Source organism: Penicillium waksmanii (assembly GCF_028829765.1).
Source record: "Penicillium waksmanii strain IBT 27052 chromosome Unknown utg000001l:1.0-4852451.0:1.0-4856178.0, whole genome shotgun sequence".
Taxonomy (NCBI): Eukaryota; Fungi; Ascomycota; class Eurotiomycetes; order Eurotiales; family Aspergillaceae; genus Penicillium; species Penicillium waksmanii.
Genome location: NW_026643248.1, coordinates 3,766,679 through 3,788,040, shown reverse-complemented (window position 1 = coordinate 3,788,040; position 21,362 = coordinate 3,766,679). Strand labels below are relative to the sequence as shown.

At 46.7% G+C, this 21,362-nt stretch overlaps 4 protein-coding genes across 4 annotated transcripts; 3 read left to right on the top strand and 1 right to left on the bottom strand.

The window, feature by feature from the left end:
- Positions 1-2,458: 2,458 nt before the first annotated feature.
- Positions 2,459-3,310, top strand: N7481_001359 (uncharacterized protein; the record flags this gene model as incomplete). The annotated part of the gene is made up of 1 exon (XM_057260578.1): positions 2,459-3,310. One exon carries the CDS (start codon positions 2,459-2,461, stop codon positions 3,308-3,310), a length of 852 nt encoding a protein of 283 aa, XP_057128410.1.
- Positions 3,311-6,131: 2,821 nt separating this feature from the next.
- N7481_001358 (uncharacterized protein) lies at positions 6,132-6,465 on the top strand (the record flags this gene model as incomplete). The annotated part of the gene is made up of 3 exons (XM_057260577.1): positions 6,132-6,144; positions 6,212-6,375; positions 6,421-6,465. 3 exons carry the CDS (start codon positions 6,132-6,134, stop codon positions 6,463-6,465), a joined length of 222 nt encoding a protein of 73 aa, XP_057128409.1.
- A 1,779-nt stretch (positions 6,466-8,244) lies between these two features.
- Positions 8,245-10,765, bottom strand: N7481_001357 (uncharacterized protein; the record flags this gene model as incomplete). Its single annotated transcript, XM_057260576.1, has 3 exons — positions 8,245-9,225; positions 9,279-10,310; positions 10,364-10,765. The coding sequence occupies 3 exons, from the start codon at positions 10,763-10,765 to the stop codon at positions 8,245-8,247; spliced, it is 2,415 nt and encodes an 804-aa protein (XP_057128408.1).
- A 5,165-nt stretch (positions 10,766-15,930) lies between these two features.
- N7481_001356 (CTD-interacting domain-containing protein) lies at positions 15,931-18,024 on the top strand (the record flags this gene model as incomplete). Its single annotated transcript, XM_057260575.1, has 4 exons — positions 15,931-16,050; positions 16,155-16,400; positions 16,515-16,614; positions 16,685-18,024. The coding sequence occupies 4 exons, from the start codon at positions 15,931-15,933 to the stop codon at positions 18,022-18,024; spliced, it is 1,806 nt and encodes a 601-aa protein (XP_057128407.1).
- Positions 18,025-21,362: the final 3,338 nt, after the last annotated feature.

The window sequence follows — 21,362 nt, the reverse complement described above, 5'->3', positions numbered from 1 at the left end:
TTGTTTCTTTTTTTTTGTTATAGTATGTATAATCTGATATCATAACGTGTTTTGAGATATGGCCATTTTTGATAAAAATCTATGGCCAGTGGGGCACCCTCACTGCCCCACTATGAAGACCAACTTCGGTAATAGTATTTGACCAATAAAATCACCTACTGTATTGCCTCATAGGTGTGGCGTGTTCAGGCTTGCTTGATTTTCAGTTGCATGTTCTCACCGCTACCCCACATAGAGGCAGGTTTGGAATTGAGAATTTGGCGGCTCCGAGGCTTGGGTAAAACGTATTTTGGAGTGCATCTTTGAAACGATAATATTGTGATGTGGCCCCTGAAGCCCCCTGCTACGCATTCCCTCCAGCCATGGACTCGTATTATCTGCTGCATTCTCCACCCAGATAGGGGCTCTTAATGGTCAGTCCGTGATGCTCTACCTCATCTTGGCCACTCCCTACTAATGGCAGGGAGCTGCTGAAGAACAAGACAGTATGACCCAAGAGACTGAATACGAGATCGGTATTTTATATTTCGCCTAGTATGATTAAAATCTCGGCATGTTATTCCTTTTTCGGGTTGGCTAATGGATCAAAAGGACAACTTTGATTATTTGCTTTCACTCGTCATCTTTCACTTGAAAAAAATTGATTTCCAAGGGCCTTGCAATTATAGAAGGAGTATCGACGGAAAGTAACGAGTGCGCAAATACTGTATTCTCGTCAAGAGTCTTTACTCACTCCTCTGTCACTGATAGCACAGAAGCCCTTGCACGGTCGGCTCTTTGAGTAAGAAGAACGTCATCCTTTTAACACGCCGACCGAACGCCTCATTAGATCTCTGCCTTCACGTCCGAACTGCAAATGGTCGGATCTTTCTAAAATGTCTGAACGAGCGACCTTTATGTGAGAGCCATTATCGTGACAGTCGAAGTGACTGATCTGTAATTCGTGGTTTGATTGGTGTTCCATACGTTTAGATGTCTAGTGACTAGTTACCATAGTTGTATTTGAAATCTGATTCTGTCGATCCTCAAAGCGGCTGTGAACACGCGAACATGTGCCAATATCAGGGCTGTGAAACGAGGCATTGCAGCATGGTCCATTAATAATGCTTCATCCTCCCTCTAGGTAAGCAGTAGCAGATGGGGATAGCCGCACTGAGTCGCAAAAGCATGTAAACATAAATTCTAGCAGCCAGCCTTGAATTATTCTGAACAATGTGCTTCACTGTTTCATACTATGAAGGCTTGATCGTCTCTCACTCGGAGGGCGCTGTGCCCTCGCATGTCTCAATCTACCTCAATTTATCCCAGTCATGCGTTTCTGTCTTCAATGCTCTCCAAGTATCTGTGGTGATCCTAGGATCTTACGGGCTGTTCTCAAGAATGAAAATTTTGTCGCAATATACCATGAGACTGTTTTTGATATTTCATTCCTGGTAAACGCGGAGGTGCGCATACCCCATGCCGCACTGGAGCTCTCTACTTAGCATGGAGGTGAATTTCTCTTATCACTAAAACGACAAATTTCAAGGCCTCCTGAAAGACAGGCAGCAATTAGCTCTAAAACTGCGATGATCGGTAATAGGGGCTAGCAGAAAACATACAGGGATTTCACTCCCAGCTCATCTACTGAGCGGGCATCATGTTATAAACTACCTCTATTCAGGCATCAACTCACTTTCCTCCCCGGAGAAGCCGTCCACAAAGCAAGGGAGGAGAGAAAGGCACCTGAGCCTGAAATTTATAGCCGGACCTGACTGGGATATCTCCTCGCAATCATTTTCAACGGCAACTTGCTCGAATTCGTAGAGTAATATAGATTCTAGTACCCGGAAATCTTTGAAAAGGCTTGGGGAAATCTCATCTTCGCCTAAATTATGAACAAAGCTATGATGTGATTTCCAATGTTGTCGAGATCAATGCACTGGGTTTCACCCTGAGACGTGGGGCACTCGAAATTTCATGGCATTGCCGATCTCCACTAGCGAATAGGGAAACACTATTGACCAATTGAATTTTTACATTTCAATAAATCTCTTTTAGGTAGTACTTCCTCTTTTGGAACTGCTAGTAATTTTGTTCATTTGCCTGGATATACTTTATGAAGAGTAAAACCAGTTTGCCATGTTCAGCAGCGTTGTGATACTGAGAAGAGAACTGCCTTCAAAAAGGTTACGGGGTACTTACATAGAAGAAATGAACGCAGAGCTAGGCGGTTTTGCCCAGTGTAAGCTTTATGAATCGAAAGCTCTTGCGAGACAGCTTCATGGACATACGAGACAGGTCATCAGTAATACATATACACACCCGGGCTATGTCGCTAAGGTTTTCAGTCTACATTAAGAATGGCAAAAAGGGCTTTGGGAGGGTTTAAACCTATACGGTTTCAGAGGAAAGAATATCTGCACAATAGATCCTTTTCAATCTGATCGCTAACAAAAACTTTCTGCACTGAGCAACGATGGCCTCCCGAATTGTAAATGAAACAAATCGAAGCGAATCCCCAGACAACGATAGTCAGAAAGCACGCAACTATTTCGAAACATTACCAGAGCCTGGTCCGCCTGAATTCGCATTTGTTAGTGGTATGGGGAATACCACTTACCGAAGCCATGCAATGAAATCCTACTGGAGGCATAAGAAGAGCGAACAGCGACGCCAAGAAGACGCCGGACATACCAAACCAGCTTTGCGACCATTGTTATCCCGCAAAGTGGGAGCAAAAGACGAGCGCGATAGTCCCCCTCAGTCTCAATTTCAACCAACAGAAGACTCTTACTCGTATCTTCATGACTCTTCTATCTCAATCAAGGAGACAAGAGCACCTGGTATCCCCCAGCAGATATTCTCCGGGATAAACTTTGCATTATCTTCAAGCTTGTACCAGGAAGCTGAATTCGGCTCGTTTCAAACTTCAGTACATCATCACCGGTATTTCTATCATTGTAAGCCCAGATGGAGCAAATTGTACCACACCAGAGTGTCCCGAATACTGACAAGCTCACCTGCTGTCCTAGGGCTCGGTATGCACGCCGAGCTCATACATTCAGGGCTCAAATCGCAGACCTTTTCCCCGTTCAAAGATATTTGGATACCACTCGACCTATCAAATGCCGCGTCATTCAACGGGATATTGGCCCATGCAGCTGCTGACCTCAATGGCCGGCGAGAACATGCGGACAAATCAGAAGCCTTGAAATTCAAAACCGAAGCCATAGGTACTATCAATCTATGGCTTAGCACTTCGACAAATGCAATTAAAGATGAGGTCTTCGCTGGCGTCGTGCGGCTTCTCACCTTTGAGGTACGTTGAATCTTGCTATACATGCAGTATCTCCCCGTCGGTAAGAAAAGTTTGATCGGTTTTGATCAAAATTCAGCGAAACGAAATTTCGAGGACTAATATTCATGGGATACCCAGAGATTCTGGGGCACACGAGACAGATTCTATATGCACAAACATGGACTTCGGCAAATTGCACATACCAGGGGAGGATATCAAGATATCCATACAAATTGGAGGCTTCAAATTGCTGTTGCCTTGTAAGTCTTCCTTATCATTTCAACTAATTCGATATCTGTATTTGACTTAATTCCCAGGCTCAATATCGTCGAGATAGAAGAAACAGAGCAGCCACCATTGGTGGTTCGTTTGCTCCAGGAATATGAGAGCTTTATATTTGAGATCTTAGGTCTATGCTACTTGCCCTACAAATCATCAAAGCGGTTCCAGGACTTCAATCACTTGCAACAGGCTGCCTCATTGAAAGAAGCGATCAACACGTTACAAAATCGACGAAAAACAGAACAAAACACAAATGGGAATGCTCAAAGTGATCAATCAGTCTCCCAGTGTCTGAGGTTATTACTTTTCATATGGGCTTCCGTGCAAGAAAGTGAAAAAAGCTTTTATGAAAGTCTGGGCCAGAAAGAAAGCAATATATTGTCCTCTCTGGATAACTTTCTTCGAGAGTCGCCACACATCTGGGCCGGTTCTTTGAATGACGCTCTATCGACTATTTGGGAGAGCTTCTCACATAGAGAGGAATATAAGAACCTAATTCTTTTTGTTACTATGGTGGCTGGACCTCTCTTGGATATCAGTCCTAAAGCCCGTTGGGGAATTGAAGAGTGCCTTCTGTGCTATTGGAGTCCGGAAAAGATATAATTGAATTCACTGAGATTAGAGTACGTCGCTTCAAAGTGATGCATTCAGAAAAACGACAGCAATGGAATAATGGATTGATGATGGGCCAAACTGTGGTTGGAAAACCAACTAGCCCTTCTCTGCGTTTGACAACAACTCAGCAGGCTCCGCAAATGAAAATCGTTCTCATCCTATTCAGCTTCCACATTTCTGACAAAACCCCAAAACCCTACTCATAAATCAGTCTCCATATGTATCAATGGGAAAATGTCTGAAGAGAGGGAGAGAGGGAGAGAGGGAGAGAGAAAGCGGGGAGTCGCGGTCGCGCCTACGGCGTTGATTTTGAGCAAAGTTTCCTGCCCAACATTGAGTCAACATGATTAGACTGAAGTCAACACACCCCTAATGTATGGTGGCCATCATAATCCTTCACAACACGAACGAGATGAGAAATAAGAGGCTTGTTGTAGGTAGTAATCGTGTTTCGCGTGAAAAGGCTAAACAGGTAAAATAGGATTTGACGAAACCCATCAGTTCAGAGGGGTGCTTTCAACCTCGGACTCCTTTTAGAAGACGCTTTTGAGGGCCTACATCCTCAGAATATCGAAAATATATTTACATGTACAAGTGACTAAAATGTCCACAGGTTGAGAATAATTCCTCAAATAAAACCGAGCATATTTGGACTAAATGCGATCTTCCAATTTTGTCCTTCTTTGCAAATTTTGATCAAACCTAGAGGGTGTTTAATCTTTGGAGTTCCAGTTTGTGAATTTTCTCCAGCATTCTCAAATTCTCCTTGTATTCTGCCAGCCCGTCTCTTGTCCTTGATGAAGGTCGTTTTGTTGGTTCATCACTCATCTCGACACACTCTCGCCCGTCGCCGAGCGGGATTACACGAGACGGGGAATGCTTTCCGCCGATGAAATGTGGTTTTCGTTCAGTATCTAACTCAAACATTAAGGCCTGACGAAACATGGACAGATACATAAAGATATATTCACTCACGTTTGAGCATTTGATCTGAGGATAGGTTTTCAACAATCTCTTGGCGGCAGTTCAGCGTTGTCACAATGGATAAAATAAAGCGGACAGAACAGAAATAATGGAAATGTCTTAACGTGGTGGGACCACAGTTCGTTTATGATCATCGTAGACCCCTGCACCCTCCATTTTGGCTCAATTTGGCCACTTTCCATAGAAACCAAAGAGTATTTTCCAAAAACGGTGAGACTATACAACCAATCAAGAGTTGCACCGCCAAATCTGTCATTATTAGAAAGCGAAAATTCAGAAACAAGTCATTAGCGAACTATTCGAAATGGGATTTGAGGTATAGCACCCCTGCTCGGGCTACACGTAGCCATCGACGGCGCCGTCTCACAAGGGTGCCTTGAGGACTTTCTACAGAGGTCAGTGAATTTTCTTATCGAATACGTGATTGACGGAGTGCAGGGTCAGGAGACGCGAATGCCAAATTCAAATTACCTGTCGTACTCTGCCGGCTTCTTTTCATTATGTGCCGACCTATACAATTCGCGGTCCAATGTTCATCAAATCCGGCGTTTGTTCAGCTTGATGTTTAATTTTAAATCGAAATCAGCCTCCACGCTTTGAGCTGGCTACTATGAAGTTCCACTATTCAAACCCAGTTGTAATTTATTGGGTTATTTACCAATTACAAGTACTGTATGTAAAATTTGTGTCTTGCGTCCAGTAAGCCGCCCAAATCTTCTGACTGGCTGCTTGGGTAGATAACGGTAGTAAAGCTTTCTTATTGGGCGATTGCTCCTGCTTCATCAAGTAATGATCATCACCAACGATGGTCATTAGTCATACCACCCGAAACTCGAAAGCAGAAACAAAGCCCAAATGTGACTTCGTAGCGATAATACTCCAGCCTTAGGAAGTGGACACATCGTTGGATCATATTACTTTTCCATGTTATGTACCTGTGAACTTTGAACTTGTTTCTGTTGAACTCATGATGGCTAAAGCATGTAAGTTATATTATACCTCTACATGTACACGCCTACTCGGTATTTTGTCCTCGTCTATATTGATCAGTACGGGAAAGTTCACCATACAGTGTTCCTTTGATCATCCACCATAGCGAGACTAGCCCCCAAATTACTGCGGAACTCCAGAAGGCGGTGGCAAATTCCACTGAAGTTGAACAGCAAAAGCCTTCCCTGAAATTCCCCTCCACCCAGCTATTTCCTGGTCGCCTCGTGAGTTATGGTTCTGACAATTCCCGGTTACCAAAGGACATACAGGCCGAGGGATATATTGCGCCCACCTCAAATGAATGCCATGAATAACATACTTCACGGCCAGGATATGGATGCTAGCTCGGCCACCTTGAAAGATGAACTGTTTCACATGAAAACCCCTTTTACGAAGAAGCAAAGACTGGAGCTTCATGAAGCAATATTATCTATAAAAGACACAAAGTTCCCTCGTCGATACTATGAAATGGCCTTTCTGGATTTAGAGCAAACAAACCGCCGAGTCCTGGCAGAAGTCTATGTGAAATTTTGTTGAGCCCCACAAGCACGTTAAGCACCCTTAAAATGGACGGAAAGTAGTGGCAGGGGAGATACAGCAATCAAGTCCCGGGGAGAGTGGGCCACCATGGTAGCCTCCTGAAGTGCGCCATCGAGAGCCCGGCCATCTACTCAAAGCAGGCAATAGGATATATCCGGTGACATGTCGGTCCTCTGTGCCACTGTTTTCGATGTGACTTAGCACTTTGCGGGCGTCTTCCGCGATGTTGTCCATGGATTGAGGGCCGTTATTTTTGGTATTCCTTTTCTCATCGGGGGCGAGAAGACCCTCGTGATGGGCATTTATACAGCACATAAAGTGATAACCTGATCGGGATACTAAGGTCGGAGATTGGTCTACAGCGAACCAGGAGTAGATGACCGCGAGAGTTGGTGTGGGTTCAAGGACATTGTTGAGGACGAATACCCGTGGGAAATGCCGCTGCACGACGATGAGGCAATGAAGCGAACCGTGTTGGATCGTTCTCAAACCTCTTTCCATCCTTGCGGTACCGCTCGCCTGTCCAAGGATATCAAACAGGGTGTGGTCGATGCTCATCTGAAGGTGCACGGAATTAACAAGCTCCGTGTTATTGACGCCTCTGTCATCCCTGTTATTCCCGACTGCCGCATCCAGAATTCGGTCTACATGGTGGCTGAGAAAGGTGCTGATGCTATCAAGCGTGATCACGGAGACCTCTACAACTAGGATGGGCAATTAAGTCATGTCGAGAGCGAGGGGCGCTCGGATCTGTCGGATGAAGCCTATGCGTTGAACACGGTAACTATTCTAGCTCCCGGTTAGCCAATAGCCCTTCCCGCTTCCCTCCCCAAACTGTATCTAGTGTATGTGGCCAATCTATCTCTCGGAATATTATCGGACAGCTTTAATTATAGATGTTGGGAGAAAACATCTGGACAAGGTCGGACGGAGGTGTGCGCACCCAATCCAGTCTAACAGCAGCCGTGGAATCATTACCGTTCGTGTCCGACGATGTTTCAGACAGGGAGACGTATCGCCATCGAATAAGGATATAGCTGCTTCTTGAGGCTAAATTAACTTATAATCAATCAAAGGCGCTTTCATTAAAAAGCTTCAGATCCCAATTTTGGGTTTCCCAGTAGATGAGAAGTACAGGATGTATGAAACGTTCGTATCGAAAGGGTTATAGGTCTCACCAAAATACGTGGGCTGTCTGCCCACGTATTTTGGTGAGACCTGAGTCCTACAACGTCTGACAAAGGGAACCGTGCATCTGTTCTAACGCATCATGTGCCAAATGGCAATCGAGCTGGAAGAATTGGAAGGTGAAATGAAAAGTATGTATTTTTCCTCCACTGTGAAATATATTTGGAATACTAGTTAGTGGTCTCAATAGCAATTTTCCACAAATCTTGCTTTTTTTAGGTAAAATCCGGCCGTCTAAAGATGCTGAGAGCGCAATTATATACGATCACAAGCTCTCTTTGAATATGTCGACTATGCCTAAACCGATCTCGAATTTCATCTGCCAGGTCTGGAATGCAAAAGAGCAATTAACCTTATACTAGTCTTCACCGGTATTTGGAATAGGTGACACACTGCGACCAGATTCCAGGTCCCCCCCAACGGTGGCTGGCACTGTTGCGAGGCCGGAAGATACTATTTTGAGTAGAGAGGGTACCACTACATGTGCTGAGGGCGTCTATTTCTATTGAGGGTCGTCTATCTTGCGAGAGACTGCTGCTTTCCAGGGAACAACTCCTTCGGGAGGGATCACGACCACAAGACTCTTCTTCGGCCTCAGCAACGTCTCGCGTACAGCGCTGGGTACTTTCGCGGTTGGCGGTACGAACAACATCATCAATGTGGTTGATGCGGTCGTCGAAGACGTCGCCCATGATATCATTAGAAATGAAATCCGACATGCCCAGAGAAAAATCGACATGTTTTCGTGAATGCGGTTGGCCGCGAGATCGAGCAGCGGCAGTGTCCATGCCCTGGCGTAGGATGGAATCCGAGCGGGCACCGCTACCGGTACTGATAACAGCGCTCTCTGATGATTCGCCGATCGGAATTTTCGCGCTTTCTTGAGTCGTCTGGAGTTTGGTTAGTTCCCTCGTCGGCCAGTCAGAATAGTGAACGTGGAATGGCGTGTCGAGTTTGTAGCCCTGGAGGTTCATCCGAGGGCCCTCGATGCCGATCTCTTGGAGTGTAGTCATGAGCATGCAGATAATTTTTTTACGGCGCAGCAAGCGGAGGCCCTCATTCTGCCAGTTCGACTTGTAGAAGAAGACGATATTTAGGGTGACCGAAAAGTTTTCCGTCATCTCACGGAGCTCGGTTGCGATATCACTCTGGAAGTCGCGCTTCTCACTTCGGACAAATTCAAGTAACCACCGGCGAAGTTCTTCAATTTGCTCGATACTCGTGCCGTATTTGATGACTATGGGAACGGCCTCCGCTAGCGCACCTGAACGTCGCTGATTCAGGATATAAAGCGCATTTAAGTAACTGTTTGGCGCCTGGAGCACATGGCCTTGCATTATTTGAACCTGGTGTATAGGAGAGTGATTTCTTTGACGAAGTAGTCATCGCCTAAACCAACATCCCCAGAGTTACCGTAAATGGTCACGCGGTCGCCAACATCGAATGGGTGCTTCACGAAGACGAAAATAATTGACTGCAGGAACTCGGTGGCAGTGGTGGAAAACAACCAAGACAGACCCAAAATAGTGGAGCCAGCAGAGGTGAGCACACCAGCAGCAGAAGTTGAGATCAATGAGAGGAATACAAGAAGCACAATGACAAACACGAAGAACATGACGACTTGATCCAGCTTAGAAATGACCGAATCGAGGCCTTTCAGTGACGCAGTGATGGACTTGCGCTCTCGGCCAATATCCACACAAGCAGCTTCCAGCTCCTCCATAGAGATATCTCCGTTCAGGTCCCGATCGAACATAGAGAAAGCGGCCTCGGCCTCCTCATGATTGTCAAAAGCCTCCTTAAGATCACTCGAGAAGACCTTATCGAAGCCATCGCGCACGAAGGTGCGATAAAGACGACGAGCTAAACCTTGACACCCAGAGGTAGAGCGGAGAAGCATGAGGATAATTTGGTAGGGGTCACTGCTACTCTTTGGCTGCCTGCCGGTGAAATCGGCAACCACACCGCCTGCTATATCACTGAATTTGTTGCCAGCTTTTGTTACAGCGCGCTGAGCAGCGACCCCGGCCTGAGTGGCATACTTTAAGGGGCTTTTGATGTAATCAAAGGTCTGTGTGTTCGAATTATTCTTAAATGCCTCATCCTCATCCCCGAACCGGGTTTGCGATAAGCGAAGAAGCTTGGCCAAGCTCCCGATCTGAAACTTATTGGTCTCGATTCGGTCGGCGTAGGTGCGCTGGTGGAAGCTGATAGCGATTGCTTGAATGACGAACTTCTCGATCAAGTTGAGAATTTTCCACACCAAAACGACAATAATGATCTTGTTAAGTGTATTCTCCCAACTCCGTGTGGTTTTTTCACCGTCCACATGATGATTTTTCATGGTGGGTAGAAACGAGATCTCCACGGCGAGCCACCAGAGGAAAAGGGCGAAATGAACTTCCAATTGTTTCGCCATATCGCGCCATTTCTTTGAATTGTTGCTAAATATACTAGCGAAAATACCCGCAGCGGGTGGCAGACATTTTCCCACATCAATTCAACACCACCGACGCTGGAATTGGGATATTCGAGTCCACCGACAAGCAGGGGGATCAAGAGAATCAAGGCCATAGGCACGATGTAGGTCAGATAGCGAACAACGAAGCTAGATTGGTGGATATTCTTCACTAAAGCGGCAAGCTTGGTGCTCGGGCTCTCGGGAGGTTGATATATAACAGTCTTTTCGTGAAGAGGATTGATGGCCTCGTCGAACGCATCGGCAGGTTCACCATGATGCGATCGGGCTCGATTCATCGAATATCGCTCACCGTACTCGCCATCTCCGCCTTGGGTGGAGCGAGATACCACGCGTTTCGCCTCGAGAAGCATCGAGTCATCCTGCAGGCGAGTATTCTGTTCTCGGTGTATGGAGCGCGTACGCATCGGCGATGGGCAAGCTTCGTCTCTCGATGTCGTGTCAAATTTTAGGTCATTGGGTGATTCAACAGAGGATTTGTCACGTCGGTACCACCCCCCGAGGGAGGCAGACCTTCCAGCAGCGATCGATCTTGTTTCAATTCTTGGGAATGATATGATTTTTCCTCCTTCGTGGGACTTGACATCATGACTCTACGTTGATAGGGTGAATGCTTCAGGGCTTGCTCGCCTCACTTAGATGATTACCCCAAGTTTTGATAAATGTAAATCGCGTCAAAAGGATATATATTCGAGATATGGCCAAATGCTGTGACTCAGATATATCTGTGGTAGGAGTCGAAAAAAGGGATGAAGGAAATGAAGGCAAACAGGCAGTTGTTCCACCAAGAGAACTTAGGATTCGCAGTGAAAGTTCAGCACAAATGGTACAATCAAGTGGACCGCGGCGTGGAGCCAGTGCGTCCGAATCACGGCAAAACCTCGGGTTCTCGGTTAGAATGGTAATGAACATCAAAGAAGAGTTCCTCGGCAAGTTTAGAATGAATTTTAATATATCTTCTGTTTTTCTGCATGTATTAAACCGGAACAAGGAAAGTTACTTCAAAAGGTGCTCACTTGTGAGTATGATATGACCATGGACTTTACTTCATTTTACAGGATCATTGATGCTATGTAACCAAATCATAATCTCGGATTAATCGGCAATGCTATAGCCCCACAGTCGGCCCGGTGATCCCCACAGGGTGGCGCGATGACTGGTGGGAAGAAAAGGTTACATGATAGCAGTGCCGCGTATTACAATACTGCGCGGACCCCACCTGGCGGTGAGCTGATCTCACATTTCGTAATTTCTTCTACCTCCGACGCTCACTCATGACAGGTTGGGCAAGAGGGAACGAGACCAAGTCATGTTGCCAATACGCAACAACACCAGAAAGCGTGCGTGGGGAAAAGCGCTTTCCTGTCCAATCCGGCAACATTTCGTCAAAACCATGACGGACCCGCAAATACATGTACTGGCCCTTTGCCATCAAAGGGCATAAGCAGAGAGCGAATTAATTGGTGAAATGTTATTTTTTGACATATTGTTGGGCATTCAACTCGCCTATGATGATTGCGCCCGGGGTAAATGTTCCGGTATATTATAGTATGAGAGGAACCTCGTCATGATCAAATTACAGAACAAATATATGGTCGGCCAGAGCAACAACTGGGTTTCGAACGTGATATAGTACCTTCGACTTGCAGTAAGAGGATACTCCGTGCGATATAAATAGGTGCCAATTTATTACTGAAAGAAACAATGACTCGTTTCTATTGAGCTCCTTTTCTTTTTGGCCCGAGAAGGATGTCCGGCGTTGCGTCGAGTGCCCATAATCCTTGGTAAACTTCCAGCCCAGCATAAGAGCTTTAATGAAAATTCGCCCCTGGTACTGTAGAGGTTGAAGCGCCTGCGGCACTTGAAACGGCTTAGTGGAAAACTTTTGCTCAATCGTGAGCCGCAAGAGAGCAGGATAGTAGAACGTCGCGATGAGTGTATGATGTGTTGTATGAGATCTCCGAAGGATATTTTTTCGGATAAACTCGGAGCTCCGTTGAAGCTTCCAGGCTGTTCTTTGCTAGAGGAGACCAGAGGGTAATAAGAAGCTCTTCTGAGAAATCTAACAACGAAATCAGATGAGCATCACGTGTATCCTTGCTACTAGATAACTTACCAATAAGGTCTTCGATGAAGGCAAGTCGTCTGCTTCCTTTGTGCTCTTTCAAAAATTGGGTCATGAGAGTCAAACCCAGGAAGAACTACACAAAGATATAGGCGCTTTGCCTAATTTTTGGTGGATAGTAAGCTGGAATTCCTATTCAGGGGCATCTTCTCGTTAGCATATGGTAAGATGGCTGAGCATCAGTGCACATTTTAATCAGGGGCAGTCTTCACAATCAAGCCAAGATGAGCTGTGGGCGTTGTTGTGAATCTAACCGCAAAGACGATTCCAGCTTTATTGAATTCCAGACAGAAAATATTTGAATAGAGGCTAAGAGCTAGTTCGAGATATTCCAATACCATTCCAATATTGATGTTGTTGTCTAAATTGGCGGCTATGTACGATATCGTACTCTCAGTCGTGTTCGCAGAAAGGATCGGCGAAGAGAAGAGGGGCAGAGCTTTTTCAGTCCAGGTCTGATTTGAGGATGTCACGATAGCAGGTCTTTCGGCGAGGGGAGGCTTGGTTTATTTATAGAGTTGAGACTTGCATCACCACTTGTCAGCTGCGATAACTGTCCATAATTGAGGGGAGAACCAAGAGAATGACCGTTAAATGATAAAATGTTGAATACTGCAGGCTTAATTTGATGCTGCTGGCCATGGCTCTACCAGTCTTCCCTCGGTGACGAACTTGACAGGGTGTTCTGCTGGTGCGGCGGCACAGCTCTATTCCCACTGCAGCTGCGTCATCCATCTCGGGTCCCATACCCACCAAGACGGGATCATTCGATATCTGCGCAAAGTGTAGTCGAACGTCCTCATAGGGGAGTCGTATCTGGCTACAGGTTGCATTAAATAAGGGGATGAGACTCGAGGCCTTGGATAACAGTCACTTGAGCTCGTAATCGGCCTCACCGGGATGTACTGTAAACAGAAAGAATTCATACTTAGTCACTCAGACAAAAACCATGTCTCCCTCAAATGAAGAAAGAAAACTCCTCGCTTGAGTTGTCAAGAAGCTAGGTGCGCGGCTTGGTACCTGTATATAATTGATAAGGCGTACTTTGAGTGAAAGAAAGCGCTCATAATCGGCGGGAGGAATGGAATGGGATGACCAGTTGCTGCCTCACCTGTCGCGACAACGTACGTTCTCACATTGATTAATGTTGCAACGCGTCGTCGATTCTTTTCTGTCACATCTCCAGGAATGTTCAAACGGTGCCAACTGTGAAGAACCATTCTTCATATACTGGATTTTCCGAGTAGGAAATGCATTCCCTCTGAGTTCTGCGTTACATCAATGTTGAAACGTTGAACTAGCTGCAATTAAAGGCTCGTCTGTGTTTATGCCCTCATAATTTATAATGATCATTGCGTCAATGTAAGCAGAACGACTGACTACAATTCTATAAATGCTCGGTCCCTCGATAGGAGAACAGTCATTTGCAAACATTCTTTTACCACTCTGGGGCAGAGAATATCGATCGATTTTCGTCTTCGCCAGCCACACTTCGGTATGGACTGACCTCGAAGTCATGCACTTATACTTAAATTAAGCTTTTGCAGCACACTAGCCTGTCATTGTTCGATGCTGAAGCCTTCAAACAGCAAGTGAGTGAAGCCGCCCCGTCATTTAAATCATGCTCACATGGAAAAGGCCTACTGTAGGATCAGCCCCACCTCCGCCACTCCTCTGAGAAGCCATTAGACGGATCCTGGATGGCCTTAGACCGATCGGAGCTGCGGGCACAGTGAGTTATGAAGATCCTTCAAAAGCTGCCTACTGATAATTAGTGATAGATCGAAGTCACCCTTCATGCAGCCGTTTGGCCTTGCTAGAATGCAATTGACAGCAATAGCTGACATCGCAAGTTCTTATCATTGCGGCAGTTTTGAGAGTAATTTTCCGTGCTGGAAACTCACTGTATAGGAAGGCAAATTTTCTATCGCGAGTCGCTCAATGTCCTGTAAGTCACCCCAGTGCGTTGCCACTGCCCATTGCCAACGCCCGGAACTGAAGAGTCTATCTGTTTGAGGCTCTCCGTTATTCAGAAAATATCGCTGATGTCCCTTTGCGGTCGTAGGGCGAATGTCGATATTGCACTCGACATGATCGAGCTATATTCCCCATCGTCCTTGAAATCAAGCCAGGTGCACCAAGCTGATGAGCCAAACCACTGGCTTCCAGTGCGTTTGCGCCTTTTTTGTTTCTAAAGACTTGGTTGAAAGGGCCACTTCGCCTAACATATTCAGCGGGCCCAATTCAAAAAGGCTTTGAGGCCCTCTGGTTAGCCATACGGTAGCGTTCCAAAGTGTTTTCACCCCTCCAGCATTAGCCTGTCCGATCGAAGGTTGACTGTCACTGCATTAGGAACTTGCCGTACTCCGACGGCTATGAACCTCTTGTTCTCGTCTGATCCGAAGCCTCGTCGGCAGCAATAGCCCGGTCGCATACTAGACTGTGTGAGCCATCGCAGCATCGACGACCACCAAGAGAGACCACACTTTTTATAAAAGCAAAATCAGCCAATGATGCATCAAATTACCGGCCACGAGCTGAGGGCCAGCACTGTCAATCCTGGTTGTAGCTGAGCAAGCAACAAGCCTGGCTGCAGCACTAGATCTACCTCAGATCACTCGCCGCGAGAGCAGTCGTTTTAAGGTCAGTTCCTAGACAGAATACCATGAATATCTCCTCCGATGGTACTTTGTCTTGGCACGGTTGAAGATTTGCCCGGGGCCATGCATTGGCCGATTATCTGGCTATTAATGCCTTGTCAGTGCCAAACACAGATTCGGCCTTGCAAAAGAAAAAAAGTCGTCCATAATTAACCCCACCCGATGATCATTGATCTCGTATAATATTTATTCATGCTTCGTTCAGGATTTTCTCCGAATCGCTCTGAACGAATCACTGATGTTCTTTTCTGATTGCTGGTCAGATTGGCATACTGCGCCCGACGGACGCGACCCAGCTGGGAAAGACGCGCTGCATCGTGCGGATTCGTCTCACCGCCTTGCTCCTAGCGCTTGTCATCGGACCAATGCGGCCAGCGGACACAGCAGTCTCCTTTTCTCCCGTTGCATCTAGCTAAAGCGGCAGGTTCTCGGCAGGTTCTCTGACTCGACAGTGAATGCACTTGCGCTGTAGTGAGAAGGGTTAGCCACGACCCACGGTAAAACACCTACATGCTGAAGGGAACTGATCGCAATAAGCCCCTTATGATCTTTTCACATTTTCTTCTCTCTGAAGAACCCTTTTTTATCCAGTTTGATTGCCAGTGCTCCCCCCCCCCCCTCCCGAACTGCTGACCGTCGTCTTCCTCGGGATTTCTTTTTTGTCACTGCATCCTGATTCAAGCGAATTCTACAGCACCATCTATACGTAGAGTACAGCTATCCAGAAACCTCGTTGAAGACGCTGCTGGAAGATCACGGTGGTCGCTCCTACTCGCGCCGGCCCACCATGACTTCGGCTGCAGCGGAGCTGGAAAACTACCTTCAGTCAATGTTGGCTTTGAAACCGCCTGGGGCTTCTGGCTCCAAAGTCTACAGCATCACTAAGCTGTGCACAGCCAATGTTAAGGTGCGAGACATTCTCCTAGTCTCAAGACATGCCGCGTGTTGAGATGGCTGACAATGAAGAGATCGTTGCGATGATTTTGATACGAGGCTAATTTTTCAAAACAGGATGAACCGGTTCTCATTGAAAATATCTACACTCACTTCAAGAAGGCCCCTGGCACCCATAAGTTGGGCGTTCTCTATGTGATAGACTCTATAGTCCGGCACTGGATTGAAACCACTCGCAAAGCTGGCCGACCTCCGCGGAACGCCGCACCGGATGGGACTTTCGCTGCTGGTGTCGATCGAATTACTAAGTTGTTGCCCGTGTTGATGACCGACATCATCTCCAGCGCGCCAAAGGATCACGAGGTACAAATACACTTGAATCAAAATCTTCAGCCAGGCAACTTTCAATCATTGCTTTGTGAGTTTTGCTAGCTCGGGAGATTTTGTTGCTCACGCATGTGTCTCTGGTCACTTTAGGAAAAGATCAAGAAGCTCGTTGACATCTGGGAGTGCTGCGGCTCCATTCCATCCTCCATGCTTGCTTCATTGCGCGACAAGTTCAACCTCCTGCCGCGTGGTAAGATTTCAATCCCATTCTTTAACTTTCGTCGTCTTCTGATCCAGTCACCTGTATTGTGGTTTCCCAGATGTGCAAATTTCCACGCCACAACGCTTGTCAGCCGCGTGCTTTAACTCTTCAAAAGTCCCAGCTCCACTACAGCCTGTCAATAGCTCACCCGAAGCGGCAAGTTCTGTTTCTCATGCTAACGCGTCTGCTGCCCTGACCCCATCAGTCTCTGCTCTGGAATCCACTTCAACTGTTGATTCATTTCGATTACCTCACACGACGCCTATACCCTATACAAGTGCTAGATCTGGTGGTGGCGTGGCTGGCCCATTGACCGCTTCGAGCGGTCTTGGCCAGTGCTCTGTTACGTTACAGTCCCAGAGTCAGAGTCAGTCTACGAATCCTTTGGCAGCCGCTCCGGCTATGTATGGAAACGCGAGATTGCAGCCGGGGTTCTCGCAGGACCAGTGGGCGGCAGCTCTGCAATTGTCCAACATGAATAATGTCATGGGCGCTGCAAACCCTGCTCAGCTGCCTGGCCTTGGCGCCATATCCGGCCAGGGCGCTCTTGGAAGGGGTGAAACCGACGTGCAGAGCTGCGACGATCTTGAATATGAGAAAGTGGATGGCCACGGGTATCGTCCAATTTCTCTCTCTCCGGATTTTCATCGAAATCACAATGCTTTGCCCTCTCACCGCCACGGCCAGCCGTTCCGCCACGAATATCATGGCGATTTTCAAAGTCATCGGGGCAAGGCATACCGTAGGGGTAGTCCACCGGACAGGGAACGCCAGTCAGAGTCCCCACGTCGAAAAGGCTATAATGTCTTTCCGCCATGTCCGAAGCTCGTCGAGTGGGACTACTCCATCGGCCCGGGGAACATCAAAATTCTTAGTCGCACCCTTACTGTCAGCGGCGTTTTCTCTGAGGCTTATCTTCGTTCGCACTTCAGCACTTTTGGCGTCGTTCAAACCTGCATTATCGATAGTGATAAGCGTCGTGCTCTCATTAAGATGCTTAGTCGCCAGGATGCGGCGAGAGCTCGTGAAGGAGGAGGAACTTACCGCTCGAGCGAGAGGCCACTCCCCACCCGATGGGGCGTCGGCTTCGGCCCGCGTGACTGCAGCGACTATGAGACTGGCATCAGCGCTATTCTAATCGACCGATTCACCAATGCGGATCGCAAATGGCTACTCACGGCGGAGTATGGTGGCACCGGAGGTTGCCCAATCAAATCGGGAATGGTAGTCGAGGAGCCAGAGATTGAAATCGGCGCTGGCATCTCATCTAAGGCCATCAGCCGACGCATTGCAAATGGCACTGGCGGGCACCATGGCCGAAGTTCAGGCGGCTTTGGTGGCCGCGGTCGTGGTTGCGGTGGTTCCTTAAAACGCCAAGGCTTTGGCAATGGACGCTAAGACTTTCTTCTTTGGCACAATTGACAACCCAAAGCCCCAAAGCTCCAATCCGAACTTGAATGGCGTATCTACAGATATGCTTTCACTTTACTGAACCGCACGGTCCGATCGAACAACACAGCTGCAAATATATAGATCAAACAACATCAAAATATGAGCTTGCTTCATTCACCGTAGCATCAGGGTATCACTTAGACAATACCCGGTCGGCGCTTTATCTTCAAAGGTATAGTTATCTACTCGTGTCTGCTTCATACTATGACAGTCCTCTGCAAACTCTCCCAAATCACTGCAAACTCTCTCAAATCAGGTTTCAAACTTAAGATCGCCAAGAATGTGTCAACGCTGCCTTTAATGGTCCATGTTTATTTCATGTCATTCGAAGTGCTAGAATAGTCCACATCGTGCCTGGGCGTCCCACGATAGCCGGCACGTGCTGTAAGGCCCTGCAAAAGCGCACATATCTCGATGTTTCCTCTTTTCCTAGCTTGGCCCAGGGGAGACACACTATTATCATCGGAATTCCCGGGCTCCAAATCCGACAGCTGCGCCAGTCGAAGGATCAGTCTTTTGTTGCCAGTATTTGCTGCATGCCATAGTACCGAGCGGCCTCTCTGGTCTCGTTCATTCACCAGAGTCTTTCGATTTAGAAGTAGAACATCTATGATCTCATTCCTCGTGGGGTCCAGGCCGTCGTATGTCATGGTAGCCAGAAGAAGGGCGCTTCTTCCCGCGGAATCGAGATAGTTGACGTCAATGTGTTTGTGATCCAAGATGATTTGCATTGCAACAGGGTCGTCATATATCACAGCCAGATGAAGTGCGGTGTATCCTCTGTCGTCTCGAATGTTGACATTGAGTTGCGGGTCTCGCAGAAGGATCCTCAAGATCTCGTGTTGCTGATGTTCGAGCGCTGTCAGAATTGGAGGTAGAGCTTGCGGACTCCGGCCATTGATATCAATATCATGTCAACAAAGTAGCTTTCGAACGGTAGACACTTTTCCTTGCATGATAGCAAAAGACAGGGCGGCATGAGCCCATTGATCGAAGTGAGTAACATCTAGAGAATTTTCGCATGGCAATCGACCAGCTAGAACAGAAGCGGCTAAAATCATCGGACAGGTTAGTAGCTGCCTTGAGTCTTCCTTATGCTTGAATAAGTGGGGGTGACTTACAAATGACGGATGGGAGGTGAGCCATATTTTCGATAATGATAAGATTATCTTGCTTTTTTGTTGTCTCGATGATCCGGACTTGCTGAACGGAGCTCTCGTTGCTGTATTTTCGATGGCTTTTATCCAGCACAAAGACATAAAAGGCAGTATTTATAGCAAGACTTTGTTGCGATCAGCTTTGATCTCAAGAATGTTTGATTTGTATTCACATATTTTCACATATGAGCTCCCATAGTTGGGCTGCTCCCATTTCAGTCCTACTTAGAGCTCATGCCATACTATTATGAACCCCTGTGGTCCTCAAAAGGGATTGATTCCACGGAGCAAGCTGCCTGCTCCTGGGAATATAGCTTTCAAGGACTCACGTATCTGAAGATGCAGATTGTGTGCTCCGGAGCATTGACTACCAAAAGTAGAAAACCAGAAGCTGATCTTAGATACAAGGCTTAGCGCAAGAAAACAGAAGAATGTTAGCTTCCTCTTGTTCATAGTCGCACAGATGAGCCATGTGGGACGGTACCATGCACAAATCGTCTTTACTGCATGCCAGTCTCTGACACATTTTAACATAGTTCCCAGGAGCTCGATGCAGACATTGCCTTATGCGGGCTAAAAGCTGATGGTAAGACATTTGTGCTACAGAACAAGTATGACAATTTATCTCCTCCTCCTGGGATATCATCGGGCTCTTCTGTCGTTCAATTACGGTTGCTTTATTTAATGATCTGAATCTCGCCATCGGCGCTCTCTTCTCACCGCGACACATCTATCTCCATTTCGCTTGTCATGGCTTCCGAACTTAGCTTCCAAGCACTGCTGATCACCGTGCTTCTATTCGCTTTGATTGCTAGGTCCCTTCTTTTGTGGGTGTTCGAAGATGATTTGCCATTTCATAAGATGGACTTGGCGCTATGCGTCTTATCCATTCTCCTGTCCGCTGTATTAACAGGGCTTTGTTGGAGCGAGAAGAAATCAATATGGACTCGAATTCTGCTTGGAACTCTTTCAACAATTCCTTCTATGCAAATTGTTCGTCATAGCTTGAAGAAACTCAATTCCATGCTAATACTGGCCTAGTTTCTCCGCATCAGTTTTCAGCAGCTCAACAGTCCTTTCATAAATCGATCGACGCGTGTCTTATTCAGAATCTATGCTTTGACATCAACGGCCTTAAAGATAATAAGTACATTCATTGGGATATTCATGCTAGATGAAATTCAATTCATCACCCCCTTCCTGCTTTTCCTGGATCATCTCAGTGAAATGACATGGTACCTGTCGTTAGTAAAGAGAGCCACGCAAGGCCGGAGAAAGTTACATTTTATCTTATCCCATTCATCAAATGTGGGTCTTCTCTTGCTAGGAGTCGCAATTTTCGGTGCCATCTCAAGGAAATGGGAGATTGCGCTTGAGGTAATTCTTCCTAATTTGAGCCTACATGATGAGAGAACTAACACAAGTCAGACCCAGCTTATAATTTGCACCATGTCGGCAATTGCCAATCCATTGAGTGATATGCAATGAAAGGCTCAAGGTACATCTGTTGAACACAAATGGGCTAGAATTCGAAAAGATCAGCCATCTCAAAATCTCATCGCTGTATCAATATCGGTTAGCCATAAGGCGAGGGGTTTAAGTTGAGCAAGATAAGATTGCTGTGAAGCTTGATCATACCTTTCTCATGCATGTGATATTGTATCTACTGGAAAACGATTCTACACTATTTATATCAAGGGGCTGATCCAATCGAAATCACTCGAGAGCTGTAATCCTACAAAATTAGCATATCTACTTCAACTTCCGATCAGATCTTGAAATCTTGATACGGGGGGGATTTATATGACCTCATACTATGAGGATTTCCCAGCTTTCTCAAGCAGCAGTCCCATATAAGGAGTACAGGGCTGCTCTAGAGATTTCGAAGATTTGAGAAAAGTCAGTAAGATTACATAGACGGGAGCGAAGAGGACTTGCGATGCGGCGGCTGCGCATTTGAGGGTTACGTCACGCCGTGGACCATACAGTATCTACTCATCAAGCTGCGGAAGATCGGGTAGGTACAAAATCACTGCTCAATGGACATGAATCATTCTGCGGCTGGGCCAATAAGAAGCCAGTGTGCAACAAGGCTTGACGTTCACGAGAATCCATTGAGTGAAGGAA